This window comes from Setaria viridis, chromosome 3, assembly GCF_005286985.2.
Source record: "Setaria viridis chromosome 3, Setaria_viridis_v4.0, whole genome shotgun sequence".
NCBI classification, from domain to species: domain Eukaryota; kingdom Viridiplantae; phylum Streptophyta; class Magnoliopsida; order Poales; family Poaceae; genus Setaria; species Setaria viridis.
The window spans coordinates 2466388-2483239 of NC_048265.2; the positions used below are offsets into that span (position 1 = coordinate 2466388).

General features: G+C 45.6%; 4 protein-coding genes across 4 annotated transcripts; 1 reads left to right on the forward strand and 3 right to left on the reverse strand.

Moving 5' to 3' along the window:
* Window positions 1–1582: 1582 nt before the first annotated feature.
* LOC117847694 (glutathione S-transferase 4) lies at window positions 1583–3404 on the reverse strand. Its single transcript, XM_034728945.2, has 3 exons — window positions 2928–3404; window positions 2768–2816; window positions 1583–2172 (listed from the first exon to the last, which is right to left on the reverse strand). Exons 1-3 carry the CDS (start codon window positions 3078–3080, stop codon window positions 1712–1714), a joined length of 663 nt encoding a protein of 220 aa, XP_034584836.1. The 5' UTR covers window positions 3081–3404; the 3' UTR covers window positions 1583–1711.
* Window positions 3405–5340: 1936 nt separating this feature from the next.
* LOC117847252 (glutathione S-transferase 4) lies at window positions 5341–7688 on the reverse strand. The gene is made up of 5 exons (XM_034728423.2): window positions 7584–7688; window positions 7162–7216; window positions 6183–7020; window positions 6033–6081; window positions 5341–5947 (listed from the first exon to the last, which is right to left on the reverse strand). The coding sequence occupies exons 3-5, from the start codon at window positions 6330–6332 to the stop codon at window positions 5481–5483; spliced, it is 666 nt and encodes a 221-aa protein (XP_034584314.1). The 5' UTR covers window positions 6333–7020; window positions 7162–7216; window positions 7584–7688; the 3' UTR covers window positions 5341–5480.
* A 506-nt stretch (window positions 7689–8194) lies between these two features.
* On the reverse strand, window positions 8195–9779 carry LOC117847251 (asparagine--tRNA ligase, cytoplasmic 3-like). Its single transcript, XM_072292527.1, has 2 exons — window positions 9126–9779; window positions 8195–8775 (listed from the first exon to the last, which is right to left on the reverse strand). The coding sequence occupies exons 1-2, from the start codon at window positions 9591–9593 to the stop codon at window positions 8341–8343; spliced, it is 903 nt and encodes a 300-aa protein (XP_072148628.1). The 5' UTR covers window positions 9594–9779; the 3' UTR covers window positions 8195–8340.
* Window positions 9780–10670: 891 nt separating this feature from the next.
* LOC117849900 (sodium/hydrogen exchanger 1) lies at window positions 10671–16582 on the forward strand. The gene is made up of 15 exons (XM_034731634.2): window positions 10671–10841; window positions 11201–11406; window positions 11503–11621; window positions 12247–12344; window positions 13305–13364; window positions 13475–13521; window positions 13605–13799; window positions 13950–13996; window positions 14106–14172; window positions 14391–14491; window positions 14605–14706; window positions 15133–15271; window positions 15356–15418; window positions 15541–15624; window positions 15891–16582. Exons 2-15 carry the CDS (start codon window positions 11236–11238, stop codon window positions 16236–16238), a joined length of 1641 nt encoding a protein of 546 aa, XP_034587525.1. The 5' UTR covers window positions 10671–10841; window positions 11201–11235; the 3' UTR covers window positions 16239–16582.
* Window positions 16583–16852: the final 270 nt, after the last annotated feature.

A 16852-nucleotide genomic window follows, 5' to 3' on the forward strand; every position in this document is an offset into this window, starting at 1 on the left:
GCAACATACTTGCTAGCTTTATACAACCATTGTGCTACCCGCCACCCCTCGTAACTACGCCTCGCCGCTGCCGCCCTCCAGCGTCCAACAAGGGGAGGAAGCCTTGAATAAATGAGGTTGAATAAATGAGGGACCGCCACAACAGAAAGGGGATTAAAAGTAGAAAGAGAACGCTGACCAAAACTTTGCTAGAAACACCGACCTTCCTTGTAGTTAACGGCAGCACCTTTCGCCGCACATCCAGACCTCCACCTACCAACCATCCAACGCCTAACAAGGGGAGGAAGCCTTGAAGGAGGAAAGGTCGGCTACAATGAGCGCATCTAGCATTTGATTTGATAACACCACTCACAAAGAGGGCAATGACGAAGCAGAGATGCCAGAAAGCAGACACATATCGAATCGTGGATGAAGCCAGCAACCACACAAGTCAAGGCCATGACCAAGAGAAGAAAAAGACATTGTAGCTTAGGTCAAACTCACATGCTTCCTTGTCGGTGGACCGTGCGGAGGTCAGCGACCTCCTTGCGCACCGAGCGCAACGCTTTCGCTACCGAACCACCGCGAGGGAGCAAAGAGAGCCATAGACACCTAGGGATTCGGCAGATCTACAAGCGGAGGTAGGGCACCTCCCATGCACCGAGCGTGGCACTTTCGTTGCACAACAAGAATGGTGAAGCTCTAGCTATTGGCTGCCAATAGGGAAGACAAAGTACCTACAGAAATTGGAAGTACCCACGCTGTCATCGCGGTCGTCCCTAATGGTGGCCAACAATGGAGCCGGGAATCCTAGCCAGGATCCGTGGCACTACGCGAACGCCGCGCGCACGCAGCACTGCTGAAAACAGCACCGGAGTCCACAGGGCCCTCACTCCCAGCGCGTCCCGGTGACCACGTGCTACTCACCCCATGGACCGTCGTGGTACAACGCAGGGCAACAAGCAGGGCCTCGCTAGTGAAGTGGAAGCCTAATCTGACGAGCCGACGAAGCAACAGCCTGGTAAAGCTTGAGCCTGACGAGACGAGGACCGGACCCTATGAACGTCGTCCCATGGATCCAGCAAGGGAGGCTCCAATAGCCTGGGAGGCGCTAGATCCGAGCATGCTGGTGCTGGATCTATGCGCCGCCGACCCAAGGGCGACGGCCACTTGGGGCAGCTTGCACGGCATTAGCAGGAGGATGGGATAGTGAAGGATGCGGAGGAGGAGGAGGCTTCATGGGGGAGGAGATGCCCGCCGCCGCCCTCATCGCAGCTGGACGGGCTTCTGCTGGCAGCGAGTTGGAGGGAAGGGGCGAGCGGCGCTAGGTGAGGGAGGCGGCACCGGGTGACGCGGGGACCGGGCGTTTGTTCGGCCCCATGATTTTTCTAGTGGAAATTTTCCACCCAAAATGGGGATTTTTATTGAATACTCCCTCTATTTCAAATTATAAGTCATTCCATTTTTATTGGAGAGTCAAAACATCTCAAGTTTAACCAAATTTATCCAATAAAGTACCAATATTTATGATACCAAGTACCATTAGTTTGTATATTTTCATAATATATCTATTTGATGTCGTAAATCTTTGTGATCCTCTCTATAATTTCTAATAAAGTTGGAATTACTTTAAAGCGGAGGGGGTAAGTACAAAACAAAATGTAGCGAAAACATCGTTCATCGATACAATCAATCCCACAACACACAAGCGAAAGCACAGATACATTTCATATCACACCTCCTTGGCCGCCCCAAAATCCAGCGGCATAAACGCCGCCACCTTCCTCGCCGCCGGCCGCGCCGCGAGCTCCTCCCACCACGCCTTGACGTGCGGGTGCGCGTCGAGCACCGCGGCGTACTCGGTGGCCATGAAGTAGTGCACCATCGTGAAGTGGCTGAGGTCGGCGAAGCTGACGAGGTCGCCGGCGAGGTACCTGCTCTGCGCCAGCCGCGCCTCGTACACCTCGAGCACCTTCTTCAGCTTCTCGACGTTCTCGTCGATGACGGCCTGGTTGCGCGCGCGGCCGAGGAAAGGCGCGAAACACTCCACGGAGATGGCGCCCATGGCCGGGTGGAGCTGGTGGGCCTCCACCTCCAGCCACACGTCCACCATCGCGGACCTCTCGAGGTTGCCTTCACCTAGGAGCTCCGGCCTGTACTTGCGAAGAACGTGCCTTCCGATTGCGCGAGATTCTGATAAAGAAGGAAATATGCATACATTGAGAACTTTATGGTGCTCCTTCTTTTCTCTGAATTTTTTGTTGATCATGAATTACAACTTTTTTGTCCCTTCGATTAATATCCAGCAGATACTAATATAATATGTTTTAAATGGATTATTTTGCTATCCTGAACAATTCGTTTTATACAAAATATTGGCTCGATTTAGTCCACCAAACCATTTAAATTGGGTCCAGTTAATTGGCTCAAAAAGTTACCTGTTCTATTTCTCCTCGTACGAGTTATACATCATGTTAAAATTTTATGAGCTGATACATACGACATCATCACCTACGTTGGGAAATGTCTTTGATAATTTTCCATAGTTACTTTTCATGTCTTGACGGCTAAAATAATATCTGGTGGCCCATGAACATCTTATTCCGTAGCGTCATGAGGATATACATGGGGGGCTACTAAAACCTGAAATCTACAACTTACAGACAACTTGATCACGGCTAGAATTCGTCTACAGCTTAATTAGAATTCGTCTACAGCTTAGAATTCGTCGATCAGATATATCAAGCAAAGAAGGGTGAAAAAAAAGGGAAGGACTGAATGAACGTACCGAAGACGGTGAGGTCTCCGTCCTCAAGAACCGGCACCTGACCGAACGGCTGCAACAACAATAGGCACGAAGAGGGCAGCTGGATCGTGTCAGTTAACCCACGGAGGGGCGGCGGATGACAAGCGGCCGGCTCAATTTGCAGCGTTAGAAACGTACGTACGTTCATGGCGAGGTGGTCCGGGCGGTGGTGGTCGCCGGCGTAGCGGCTCATGGGGACGAGCTCGTACCCGACGCCGGCCTCCTCCAGGCACAGCAGCGCGCGCGACACGAACGGCGACATCGCCCACCCGTGCACCTTCATCACAGCCGCCATCGCCCGCCGCAAGCACCGTGCACGTACCCTCCGCCGTTTACCTGTCGTGCTCCGATCAGCTCGTCGCGGGATCTGTTACCTCAGGTGAACCTTTGGGCAGGGATGGCTGGCTGGGCTTGGGAGAGACGACGACGATGCGCTTCTTCTTCTAGTAAACGCCGGAGGTGTTCGTTCAGTGGTGTGCGTGCTTCTCTTGGTTCGCTTGGCTAAGGCTGCGCCCGCGGTCAGCGTGCATTCAATTCACCGGTGCTCAGTGGTCAGCCGTAGACCGGTGCATACCCAGTCCGCTCGGCCGACGCGTTGTCCATCGGTTCGAGCCGAGTCCTGGAGCCGCGAAATGACGGATGCGAAGCGGTGCCAACCGACGGATTGAGGCAACACACCCTTAAACTTTGTTTGATACCTAATTATAAAACTAATTGCACAGATAGAGTCTAACTCGCAAGACGAATCTATTAAGCCTAATTAGTCCATGATTTGATAATGTGGTGCTACAGTAACTATTTGCTAATGATGGATTAATTAGGCTTAATAGATTCATCCCGTGAATTAGTATAGGGTTCTGCATTTAGTTTTATAATTAGCTCATATTTAGTCCTCCTAATTAGCGTCCGAACATCCGATGTGACCCTCCTACCTCGTATCCAAACCACCCCTGAAACGGTCTCCACGCGTCGACACCGAACGGACTGGGTATGCACCGGATGCGTTTTGCATCCAGTCCGCACCCCAATTTTCTTCCGTAGACCGGTAGGCGATAGCTAGTAAGCGCGTGACGCCATTCCTTGCGCTCGATCGGCTGTTGACATGGTCGCACGCATGGAGCGAGAGGGAGCCGGTTGCTCTGCAGTAACTGCACACATACTTCGCCGCTGCTAGTAGTTAGCCGGTGGCCTTTAAGTTTTACCTAGCGGACGGATGGGCGCTCTGGCATTTCCTCCTCTCTCTTGACTCTAGCCAAGTCTCCATGCCTTCGTCACGGCCGCGTCGCAGCTGTTGTGGACGCAGCACACGGCATGCATGTACATATGACACGCTTGTGCAGGGCTCCTAATAAGCCAGGGTTTGTTGGATGAGTTTTTTTTATATGGTTCATTAGAAGGGGTAACCAAGGTTTATTGGATGAGTTTCTTATGGTTCATAAAAAGGTATCAAGGTTTTGTTGGATGAGTTTTTTTTATGGTTGTTCATGCATTCATACGAAGGTACCAAGAAGTACTAAATTAAAATTATAATGTGGGATTTGGTACATAATTTTTGGTACTTGCGTTAATATATAAATTTTAGTTCGTCTCAAAATGGGATGATGGGAAAAGTTTTTTTTTTCCAACGCAAAATACTCCTAATTGGTCGTGTACGAAAAGGCTCTTCTTAGTGGTCCAACGAACGCGCACTGCAACACAGTTTCAAACATATGGCCCCGTTTGGACCTCGTGCTAAAGTTTAGCACATGTCACATCGGATGTTTGGATGCTAATTAGGAGCATTAAATATATATTAATTAAAAAATTAATTGCACAAATGAAGTCTAATTCGCGAGATGAATATATTAAACCTAATTAGTCCATGATTTGACAATGTGGTGCTACAGTAACCATTTGTTAATGATGGATTAATTAGGCTTAATAGATTCGTCTCACGAATTAGCACAGGGTTCTGCAATTAGTTTTATAATTAGCTCATGTTTAGTCCTCCTAATTAGCATCCGAACAACTCTTGCTGATGTAGCTATCTTGGAAACATTGAAATAAAATCCTCCACTATTAGCCTAACGTCAAGGTCAGATGCGAACTGCCATGATAGTTTCAAACATAGTTTCATTTACTCTTGCTAATGTGGCTATCTTGAAAACATTGAGGCCCTATTTAGTTTCCCCCTTTCCCAACTTTGGCACTATGCAAAAAAGAAGATTCTCCATCACATCAAACTTGCGGTACATGCATGGAGTACTAAATGTAGACGAAATCAAAAACTAATTGCACAATTTTATTGTACTTTGCGAGACAAATCTTTTGAGCCTAATTAGTCAATGTTTGAACAATAATTCACAAATACAAACGAAATGCTGCAGTTGCGTATTTATGGTAAAATGCAAACTTTGCCACTCCGAGAACTAAAGAAGACCTGAAATGAGATTCTTCACTGAGATTATTTCAAGGCCAGCTGCGAACTGCGTGCCATAAAGCGAACTGCATGCCATTATTATACCCTTTGCTAACTTGGATTAAATGTGATGGAATATTTTTTTTTAAACACGACGTACACGCTAGAAATTTTTATTCATGTGAAGATGGAAGCAACGTAACGAGAATACAAACTCAAAAGTGCACTCGAAGGAAATTAAGCACAACACATCAAGGAAATTAAGCACAACACATCACTAGTTCACTACTTCGTCGATCACTCGTCTTTCTTGGCGAGCCCAGCGCCGAGCGGCATGAACTCGGCCACCTTCCTGGCCGCCGGCCGGGCCGCGAGCTCCTCCCACCACGCCCTGACGTGCGGGAGCGCCTCCACCACCGCGGCGTACTCGGTGCCCATGAAGTAGTGCATTATGGTGAAGTGGCTAAGGTCGGCGACGCTGAGGAAGTCGCCGGCGAGGTACCTGCTCTGGCTCAGCCGCGCCTCGTACACCTCCAGCACCTTCTTGAGCTTCCCGAGGTTCTCGTCGATGGCCGCCTGGTTGCGCGCGCGGCCGAGGAGCGGCGCAAAGACGCACTCGACCACGACGCCGCCCGCCGCCGGGTGCAGCTGGTGCGCCTCCACCTCCAGCCACACGTCCACCATCGCCGACTGCTCCAGGCTGCCGGCGCCCAGGAGCTCCGGCTTGTGCTTCCGGAACACGTGCCTTGCGATCGCTCGGGATTCTGCGAGCACAACCACATCCCGGATTGAGAAATTCTGATGAAATCGAAGCGAAATATCACACACCGATCGAGTAAGTTAGCTTACCGAAGAGCGTGAGGTCGCCGTCCTCAAGAACGGGCACCTGACCGAAAGGCTGCAGCAAGCACAAGATCATCAGTGGATGCATGTCAGTCGATGACTGATGAGTGAAAGAAAGTGATGGCTGTTTTGGGGGGACAAGCAGAAGGTACGGACGTTTCTGGCGAGGTGCTCCGGGCGGCGGTGGTCGCCGTCCGGGCGGCTCATGGGGACGAGCTCGTAGTCCACGCCGGCCTCCTCGAGCGCCAGCAGCGCGCGCGACACGAACGGCGAGATCGCCCACCCGTACACCTTGGGCCGCGCCATGGCTCGCTCTCTCGCGACTGCTAGCTTAGCTTCCTGTGCTTCCTGTGTGTGTGACAGAGACCCAACGCTGCAAGAGATATCAACGATGATACGAGTTGATGGAATTGGTTGCCCCTGCCTGCTGCTATTTATACAGGAGCAGGAGGGAGAAGAGGAGCGATGGCTGCTGCCTAGATCTCGCTGCTGCCTGCCGGTGCTCGGGGAAGAAGAAGGTGCTAGAGGAAGTGGTGGATTGGTCGTGGGTCAACGAGGCCTTTTACTACACTTGTGACGTCGCTGCTTGCGTAAGCAGACTAGCTCGCGTCAGGGGTGATGGGCACTCTACCCTGCACGTCGAGGTCACCGCCTCGCCGTGAAGCAGACTAGGGACATGTTTAGTTCCTCCGCACTCCCAACTTTGACACTATATAAAAAGAAGATTTCCTATCATATAAAACTTGCGGTACATGTATGGAGTACTAAATGTAAATGTAGATAAAATCAAAAACTAACTGCACAGCTCTGTTGTACTTTGCGAGACGAATCTTTTGAGCCTAATTAGTCAATATTTGGACAATAATTCACAAATACAAACGAAACGCTACAGTGTGCTACAGTGCTAGAACAGTGATTTTGCATCTCCAAAGTTGGGCAACTAAACAAGGCCTAGCTCGCGTTAGGGGTGATGGGCAATCCCGCATCCAAAATTCTGTAGAACAAATATTGGACAATGTTCAGCAAATATTCGTGAACCAATGATGGACAAAACTGCTTGCTACCTCCACCGACGAGCAAATGAAACCTAATATTGATCCTGATAGAAACAAAATTATATTGAGTAAGTCGGTACCTCTGTTTCAGGACATCTAGATGCTCCTCTGGCTTCCACCAGTCAATTCACCAACCTACCAAGGAAAATAATTTATGGTTAGGTAGAAACCATCGGCCACAAAGCTCACTTTCAAACTAATACAAAGCAGGCAAAGCAAAATATCCAGCATCTAGTTGCAAGCATACAGCTATTTCAGAAAATGTAAATATTGTTATCTTAATATAGTTATATGCAGTTTTAGTTCTTTGTAATTGGTGAAAAGGCGAAAAAAGAATCCAGAGATATTTGAATTCTAAAAGGCAGAAAGAAATAGTTATATTCTACTAAGAGCAGACATGAATCTAGCTGCTTATATCCATGCTGATTGAGGGTAGAATGGTGTGGGGCACTTCAGTGAACAATGGACAGCATCATAGACATTTCAACAATTCGATCTATACCTGTGGCGCAAGAACATCCATAGCAGCAACAGTCTTCTGATCATCATTGAGCCTCATATAAAATGCTTTTATTTCTTTGGGATAGTTATAAACAATAACTGGCTTCTTATATATCACCTCAGTCAAATACCTTCACAGAATACGTAGTTACAGTTAACCAATCAAAGAAGGTAAATCAGGTGAAGACCAGTAAGATCAACTGACAACTTCCACATACCTTTCATGCTCAGATGCTAAATCGATTCCCCATTCAACCTTGTTCTGAAACTCATGTCCTTCCACATTTTTCAGAATGTCCACAGCCATTGTGTATGAAATACGTTCAAAAGGCGTTGAGGAAACAAGCTTCAGACGGTCAATTGCAGTTTGATTATGTCTACTGTTTCTCTCGTATTTTTTGCTAATGAAATCTATGTCTTCTTCACAATGATCGAGTAACCACTGGCAGAGGTATTGTACATATTTTTCTGCACAGTTCATATCATCCTGTGACACAATTTATACAAGTTTAACATTAGTTATGTCCACACAAAACCCCATGATCCAATTTGATAGGTGGCGAACCACAAAGTAATAAAGTTAGTCATCAAGAAGCAGCTCACCTGCAAGTTTGCAAATGCAATTTCTGGTTCAACCATCCAAAACTCTGCCAGATGTCTTGATGTATGTGAGTTCTCTGCCCGGAACGTTGGTCCAAAGGTATATACACTACTGATTGCACAAGCATAAGTTTCAACCTGAAGCTGACCTGACACAGTCAGAAAAGCTTGACGCTTAAAGAAGTCATTCTCAAAAGCAATCCATCATCCTTGCCCGGGATTCCAGGTTTCAGCTTAGACCTCTCTTCCAGTCTTGAAACATTCTCTTTTGCACTTGTAAGCTCTAAAACAGCAGCAGATACCTCTTGGCTGCTAGCTCTTGCTGTTTTAAGCTGTGCAACTGCATCACCTTTCGCTTTGACAGTAAGCTTAGCAGCCTCAATGTCTGCTTTGGATGGAGCAGGATTCTCCTTCAGCTCCTTCTCCAGTTTCTCAGCCTGGTGGAAAAGAGTTGTGACTTGGAACATCTCACCAGCACCCTCACAATCGCTTGAGGTTATTATGGGTGTATGGACGTACAGAAAACCATTCTCATCGAAAAATCTGTGGGTTGCACAGGCTAGCTGATGCCTTATCCGGGCAACTGAGCTTATCTGCAAAATATTAGAACTAAAACCTTCATGCACTGTTTCTCACTCAAAATAAGAACTGGGACAACAGAAATAGTCAAAAAGCACATCACCGTAGTCAACTACAGCCAAAAAGGGGAGTTTTCATTTCATAATTCCAAAAAACACCTAGCAGTTACATCCCCAAGAAAATTCCCGTCCAGATGACACAAGCAAGAAATTCTGATGGTACTATGGTAGAGCCTAAGTACACTAAATTGTTATGAATCACAACCGAGAAACCTCTACAGTGAAAGATAATCTGATCAGAGAATTCTTAATTGAAAGATGAATTCTTGAAAAAAAAAACGCAAAAAGGGCAGCGGCCTTTATACCGTGTTGGTGCGCGGACGGAGGTGGACGACGTCCCTAAGTGTGTCGAGCGCAATGTTGCCCTTAGGCAGCGGGTAGGTGGCTGGGTTGGTCTCCCCGACTTCGATCACCCTGTCCACACGTAGCTCGATGTCCAACGTGGCCTTCTTGGACTCCTCGGGCGGCCGCCTGAGCTCACCCTCGACGAGCACCGAGGTGCCCGCGGCCGTGAGCCGCGCGAGCGGGTGCACGGCGGCCTGGACGATCACCTGCAGCGTGGCGAGGCACGACCCGTCGGTGACCTGGAGGAACGCGAACGTGCCGTGGCCCTGCTCGCGGCCCGTCCTGACCCAGCCGCCCACGACCACGCGCTGGCCGGCGAGGGCGCCGCCCGCGGCGAGGATGTCGCGGATATGAGGGCGGGAGATCGGTGGCTCCAGGTCGGCGGCGAGATCGACCATCGGCGGCGCGGCCGGCTCGGGGTCGGCCATGGCGCGCTCGACGGCGGGAGGTGGCGGCGCGGGCGGCGGAGAGGGGTAGGGTTTAAGATGGCGCGCGTCTGCTTTGCGGTACGCGATCAAGTAGGGACCGGATTCAAATCCAAGGCCCTCGGATTAGCATCTAAAATTTTTAAATGCCCCTATTTGGAAAAAAAAGATTTTTTTTTGCGTAGTACTATCAAACTACTAGACACCCAAATTTGATTCAGGGTGAAAATCGATTTGAAACATAATCTTATAGGTTGGGACCCGGATTAGACCACCTCATAGAGTTTGTAAACAATCTTGTGACCCATGATCTCGTTGGATGGTGAATTAAAAATAAATGAGTGTAATGCAAAATTGTCTTATTATGGGGTTGTGTAGGTGTGCCACCACGTGCCAAAGCTGTTGTGACATGGCTCGTGAGATATTTGAACCATTTTTTTTAGGACAAGATATTTGAGCCTAATAGAGCCAACATAAAGCATAATGGGTCTAGTGGGCCATCAAAGCCCATTTATAGCTTATCACATGTAAGAAATATAAAAAAGGCTTAAAAATGAGAAAAAAATATTTTGGAAAAATAATTTTATGAACAACTAGTTCAAAAAACATCGAGAAAGCAAAAAGAATAAACGTGGAAAATTTATAGAAAACATATGATCATGTATGATGAGCCGTGCTATGATAGCCCATCATGAATTTTTTTCTTCCATTCCATGCTTGTTCGCTCTCATCAGCGGGCAGCATACAAGTCAGCTGCCTCATCCATCGCCGTGCTGGCACTGTCAGTGTGGTCCCCACCGGAAGAGACGAGCGCCCACGTCGTCCACCGGAAGAGACGAGCGCCCACGTCGTCCATCGGTCACCGGCCACGTCGGCCTCTCACGAGCCCCTCCCGTGCACCCGGCTCATGACCATCTACGGTGACCGACACGCGGGGCCCCGAAAGGACCGGTCCCACACGTCATCCTCGTGCGCCCCTCCGCGCCGCGGCAGCGCTCGTCGCGCGGTGGCGTGGCGCTTGACGACCTGCCCAGCCCCGCCCGGGGCGGCGTGGATTGCTTTTTGTTAATTGACCCGCCTCGCTTTCAGCCTCATGGCCAGCGCGGGACTCCACCACTCCCCCTCCCCCTCTTCCCCGCCCCGCGGAATCTCCCACCGAACCCACGCGAAACCGGCGTCCAGATCTTCTCCCCCGCGGTTCAGATCCCCGGACCCAGCCGGCGCCTCGTGAAAGTCTGCAGCAGCGACGAGGTAGAAAGCTTCTTGAGTTCTTGTTCTGTTCTCGAATTGGTACCGGTTTATTTATTGGTTGGATTCGCAGTTGCTCTCTGCTAAAAGGTGGCTTAATTGGCTTCTTTATTTGGTAATAGTGTTGCTGCTCAGCTTGAAGCTTCTGCTTATCTAGTTTCAGCTGGTTTCTTTGTTGGTAATTAAGCTCGAGGTGTTTTGCTAGTTCAGAGTTAATCAAAAAGTACACTATTCAAGCAATGATTGAGTTCCTTCCTTGCAAGTATGAGCATCGTACGTTGTATGGGTGGGCGAGAAGCACAGGATCCAACTCAACATTGCCAAGTCACTGACATCCCTGTTCTTTTTGTTGCTGTTGGCAGGTTGCTTGGAGCTGTGGATCCGCTGAGGTGGCGGCATGGGGCTGGATTTGGGAGCTATCCTCAAAACCGGCGGCCTCGCGGTCTCGGACCGCACCGCGATCGTTTCGATCAACATCTTCATTGCGCTGCTCTGCAGCTGCATTGTCATCGGGCACCTGCTGGAAGGGAACCGATGGGTGAACGAGTCCATCACTGCGCTTGTCATGGTGGGCGCTCTGCTCTTGCAGTCCAGGTGTTTGTGGCTTCGCTTCAGTGAGCACTGGTTTGAGTTTCTTTCTTAAATTGTGCCGTGTTGCTTGTAGGGTCTGCTCACTGGAGGTGTGATTCTGCTCGCTACTAATGGGACAAATTCACGCATCCTTGTGTTCAGCGAGGACCTTTTTTTCATCTATTTGCTTCCGCCGATAATCTTCAATGCTGGGTGAGTTTGCAAAGTACTATGATGGTCTAGGATTTCCTTTTGGAACCGAGTCTTTTTGTCTATGAACCAGATGGTTTAGATTCTGGTCAATATATATCAACAACAACAAAGCCTTTTAGTCCTAAGCAATTTGGGGTAGGTTGATTCCGATCAATTTATCATTTGACTAATATGCAATTCTGGGATTCTAAAGCCATGAAATGTTAGTGGTTAAACGGTAAATGCTGAATACACAAAAAATATAGCCAACTTCAAACACACTCTCTTTCCTCCGGATGTCATAATTACACTATGGTGAAACCCTGAATTCGCTATCTTCATTCTTCGCTATAAACTCCAATAGACAATCGATTTTCCTGAAATACAAAGTTTCCTTTGGATCTTTAGATGATTGCATCAGATGCTTATAGGGACCCTTGTATAAGTGAAGAATGGTTCAAATGATCAGTAAGCACACCTTTGTTTAATCATTTGTATTGAATGTGGTAAGCTATTTCAGTAATTTAGGCTAACAGTACTGAGCTTGACTATCTGCAGAACTTGCTAAAACATTCTATTGTTAATTTGCACACTGTTTGTCTAAGCTCCAAAGTATACCTTTTTGAATGTTTTTCCACATTATCAGGTTTCAAGTAAAGAAGAAACAATTCTTCCGCAACTTTATGACAATTATTTTGTTTGGTGCTGTTGGGACTCTGATTTCCTTTGTAATAATCACTCTTGGTAAGTTGCTAAACCACCTGTGCAATCTGCAAGGTCTTACTTACTTTTGTTTCACATGTATGGTCATAACACATAATGTTTCAAATTAGCAATTACACAACATTTTTGAGGAAAATATGATTGAAGGCACTAGGATTAGTTATAGGTTTGAAAAAATAACTATATAGCACTGGCCTTTTGTAATTACCACGACAATATATTTTTTAACTCCAAATCTTTTTAGTGTTTTAGATGGAAACTTTCCTTCAGTCCTTGCTTTGCAGTCAATGATATCTTGTAGATTTTAAGATAAAATATTTGAAGGCTAACATAGCAAATAAATTCGTTTATTAGCAATGAAAACCCATAACTCCTATGCAGCTATTATGGCAGGGTTAGGTGTACATTGCTGAGAATAACTTTCCAGTTTCTTGGTTATATTTAGTGTACCATGTGGGATAGTATTTCAGTAAGTTAACAGGTCTAAACAAAAGGCTTTTAGAACCTGGATCAACAACTTGGAGTGTTAAATAGATAGATATCCTACAGGGTAGGGCTGGTGTCTTCTGGGATTTGCTCTCCTTTTAAATTAGCATAAGTATCCTGAGACCATTACAAGAGGTGAATCTAGTACTGTATGGATGCCCACTATTTGTAAACCATACTGACTAGGGCACCTGACAATGGACACTTGAAAGTAGTCAATTCTTTAAATTCAAAAGACTGAAATGCGCACTTGCATATACATTTTAAATATTCATGAAGTGAGATAATTTAGATACATGCTAAAATAAACTATGCTTGTTGATAGTTGGCAACCATACGATGGATTGATGATAATTAGTCCTGAAACCCATTCATTTGTGGAGGTCATCTTCCTTCAGGAAACTATCTTCAAGCATGATGTGCACAAACCTTGTAGCCCTCGAACTTTGATGTCTTGCTCAGGTTTCTAAGATTTTTGTCTAATGGACATACCAGGTGCTATTGGATTGTTCAAGAAACTTGATGTTGGTCCACTCGAGCTTGGGGATTATCTTGGTTGGATATATTCTTGACCTTTTCACTCGCTGATTAGTCCATGGATGCGATTGCCAATTTGCTGATATTTGTTTGTTTGTTTGTTTTTTGTTTTTTACCTATATGTGCAGCAATTGGTGCTATTTTCTCTGCAACAGATTCTGTTTGCACCTTACAGGTTTCTTGTTGAACAATATGCCGACTTTATCTTATAAAATGAGATAGGAAGCCAATTTAATTGCATTTTTTTTTTACTTTCAGGTGCTTAACCAGGATGAAACACCCCTACTCTATAGTCTAGTTTTTGGTGAAGGTGTTGTTAATGATGCGACATCTGTTGTTCTCTTCAATGCAATTGAAAACCTTGATATGGGTCATTTTGATGCTTTTGTTCTGTTGAATTTCATCGGAAAATTTCTCTATCTGTTCTTCACCAGCACAATACTTGGAGTAGCTGTAAGTAGTCTCCTGCTAATTTTGTGAGTTGCGATGTCTTATTGTAATCTCATACTGCCAAAGTAACACTACATTGGAAACCCCAAGCAATCTACCTTGATGAATTGAGCATGCCTCTTTTGACTGACTGGCAGTATTCTTTCATGGCAGACTGGGTTGCTTAGCGCGTACGTTATCAAGAAGCTTTGTTTTGCAAGGTCTGTACAGAGCTCTATGGTTCTTTCGGGTGGTTTATTGTGATTTACTTTTTACTACAAAATAACGTGATGGTACTCAGTGCGAGTTAATGCTTGTGGTGATGTGTAGGCATTCAACTGATAGAGAAGTTTCTATCATGATGCTCATGGCATACCTTTCATACATGCTGTCAATGGTAAGTGCCTGAATGTAAGGAATTCCGAAGTTCAGAGATAAGCAACTCTTGCTAGTAAATAGGAGAGTATATGAGTATCATATGATATTGATAATATATTTAATTTAAACTTTAATCGCCAGTTTCTGTTGATATGCAACCTTTGTTCTTATTTTTCAGCAGCCTTTTGCAAACAACCTGATATCAAGATTTTTCTGATCGTTTCTTCCATATTTCAGCTTTTGGACCTGAGTGGCATTCTTACCGTCTTCTTCTGTGGAATAGTAATGTCACATTACACTTGGCATAATGTGACAGAAAGCTCTAGGGTTACCACTAAGTATGTATTTTCTGCTAGTCAGCTTTACTAGAAAACATTGTGGTTCCTTTTATATAAAAAACAATATATATACACACACACTACCTTACTGAATTACCTTCTTCTTGCTGCAGGCATACTTTTGCAACTTTATCATTCATTGCAGAAATTTTTCTCTTTCTCTATGTTGGGATGGATGCATTGGACATTGAAAAGTGGAAATTAGCTAGTAGCAGGTACCTTTTGCTGTTGATATTAAATGATGATATTTTACGGACTAGATATATCAACATACATAACATACTAGTAAGAGAATCTCTACAAATTTCCACACTGTTACTAGTTATCTTGAACAAACTATGTGTGATGCTATTGGCTCTGCTTCCATTTAGGCTGCTGTTATGTTAGTCCTGACTTAAATGTTCTTGTTATCCTGGATCTGTTGTTGGCAAGAGGAATGTGTAGTCTTTTTTTTTTAAAAATGGAAATTCTTCGGTGAATCAGATTCTTCAGATTTCTATTAGTTGTTATTTGGCAAGTGGACGCCGTTGAGTGCTGAGTATAGGTCCACAACAGCAGCTCCCATGGATGTCTTGTCCTTGCTTTTTCTAAGATGACCTTTTCTCCCAAATTAATATTTATTTGTTTCTCCTATGATGCAGTCCTAAAGAACCAATTGCTTTAAGTGCAATTATATTGGGCTTGGTTATGGTTGGAAGAGCGGCATTTGTGTTCCCTTTGTCTTTCCTATCCAACCTAAGTAAAAAGGAGGCACGTCCGAAGATCTCCTTCAAGCAACAAGTTAGTACTTGAGCTTTTTTCATGCTTCTGCCATTTTTGCGTCCCTTGGAAACCAGGAGCTAACTTTCTGGTATTTTCCTTTAGGTAATCATCTGGTGGGCGGGTCTAATGAGAGGAGCAGTATCAATTGCACTTGCCTATAACAAGGTGATTTTTGAACCGAATTCTCATCATTAGAAAGTGCTTTGAATCTGCAATCAGATTTTTACATATCCACGCTTGAGCACCTATAGGCTCCGATTTATATTAGTCCTTGTAAACCATTGCAGTTTACAGCATCTGGTCATACTGCGGTGCGAGTTAATGCTATCATGATCACCAGTACAGTCATTGTTGTTCTCTTCAGCACAATGGTAAGACTGCTATATCTTATTATTATCTTCAAATTTTTTTTTCTTGAACACTATTATTATCTTCATATATGTGCATAAGTTACACATTGTCCAGACAGAAGATGACGCCGAAACTATGAGTGCAATAACACCTCATGCAATACTTTTTATACTTGTTTCTTTATGCAAATCAGATGAATGGCCCATCGACATGGATTGACAACTTTGTTTTCTTGAGAAAAATGAGAGTGCCATTTTGCTAATTTGTATGCCATCATTTGATTCAGGTTTTTGGTTTTCTGACTAAGCCGCTGCTTACTCTCCTCATCCCACCAAGGACTGGCCCGAACACGTCATCTCTGCTCTCAAGCCAGTCAATTCTGGACCCACTCCTCACTAGCATGATGGGGTCTGATTTCGATGTAGGCCAGATCTCCTCCCCTCAGTACAACCTGCAGTTTATTCTCACCGCGCCAACTCGCTCCGTCCATCGCCTATGGCGCAAGTTTGACGATCGGTTCATGCGCCCAATGTTCGGGGGGCGAGGTTTCGTTCCATTTGTGCCCGGATCGCCAGTGGAGCCGAGCGACCCTGATTCTCATCTGGGCACTGTGACTGAGACAGATCATAGTTGAGTTAGAGGAGCAGAAGACGTAGACAATTTTCTGTAAATGTTCAGGCAGATACCACTCTATTTTGTTCTCTGAACCAGTTGGTGTAAATTGTGGTTTCTTGTGCAGATAGTTTCTGTACCTGTAGAGCTACATAAGGTTTTGTAAATTTCTGGGAGCCAGTCCTCACTGTAGATTAGTACAATTCATCTGTAAATTTCATATTGTTCAAAGAGAATAATCGCATGCTGGCATATTGACATGCTCTCAGATAATTGTAATGGACCTGCACAATTTCTCCCTTGTATCCCCTCCTGAATGGAGTTTTTTCTTGAAGCAAGAACTCCTCATTGAGAATGTTTGATGCACTGCAGATCTTGTTTTTTTGTATTTAACATTCTTGGGGTAAATATATATGCCATGAAAATGAGGTAAAAGAAACTCATATGCGTGAAAGTAGAGCATATGAAAGCACTCTAGAATTCTAAAAGATACGAGTAAATGAAAGGGCATATTCTACACCTCTACGGAACTTTAGAGCAAACCCAACTTCGGTTGAGGCATGACAAGTACTTGCAACCTATTGGGAGGGACGAGTCTTTTTGAGAGGCAAATTGGAAGGGTAAAAAAAACAGAAG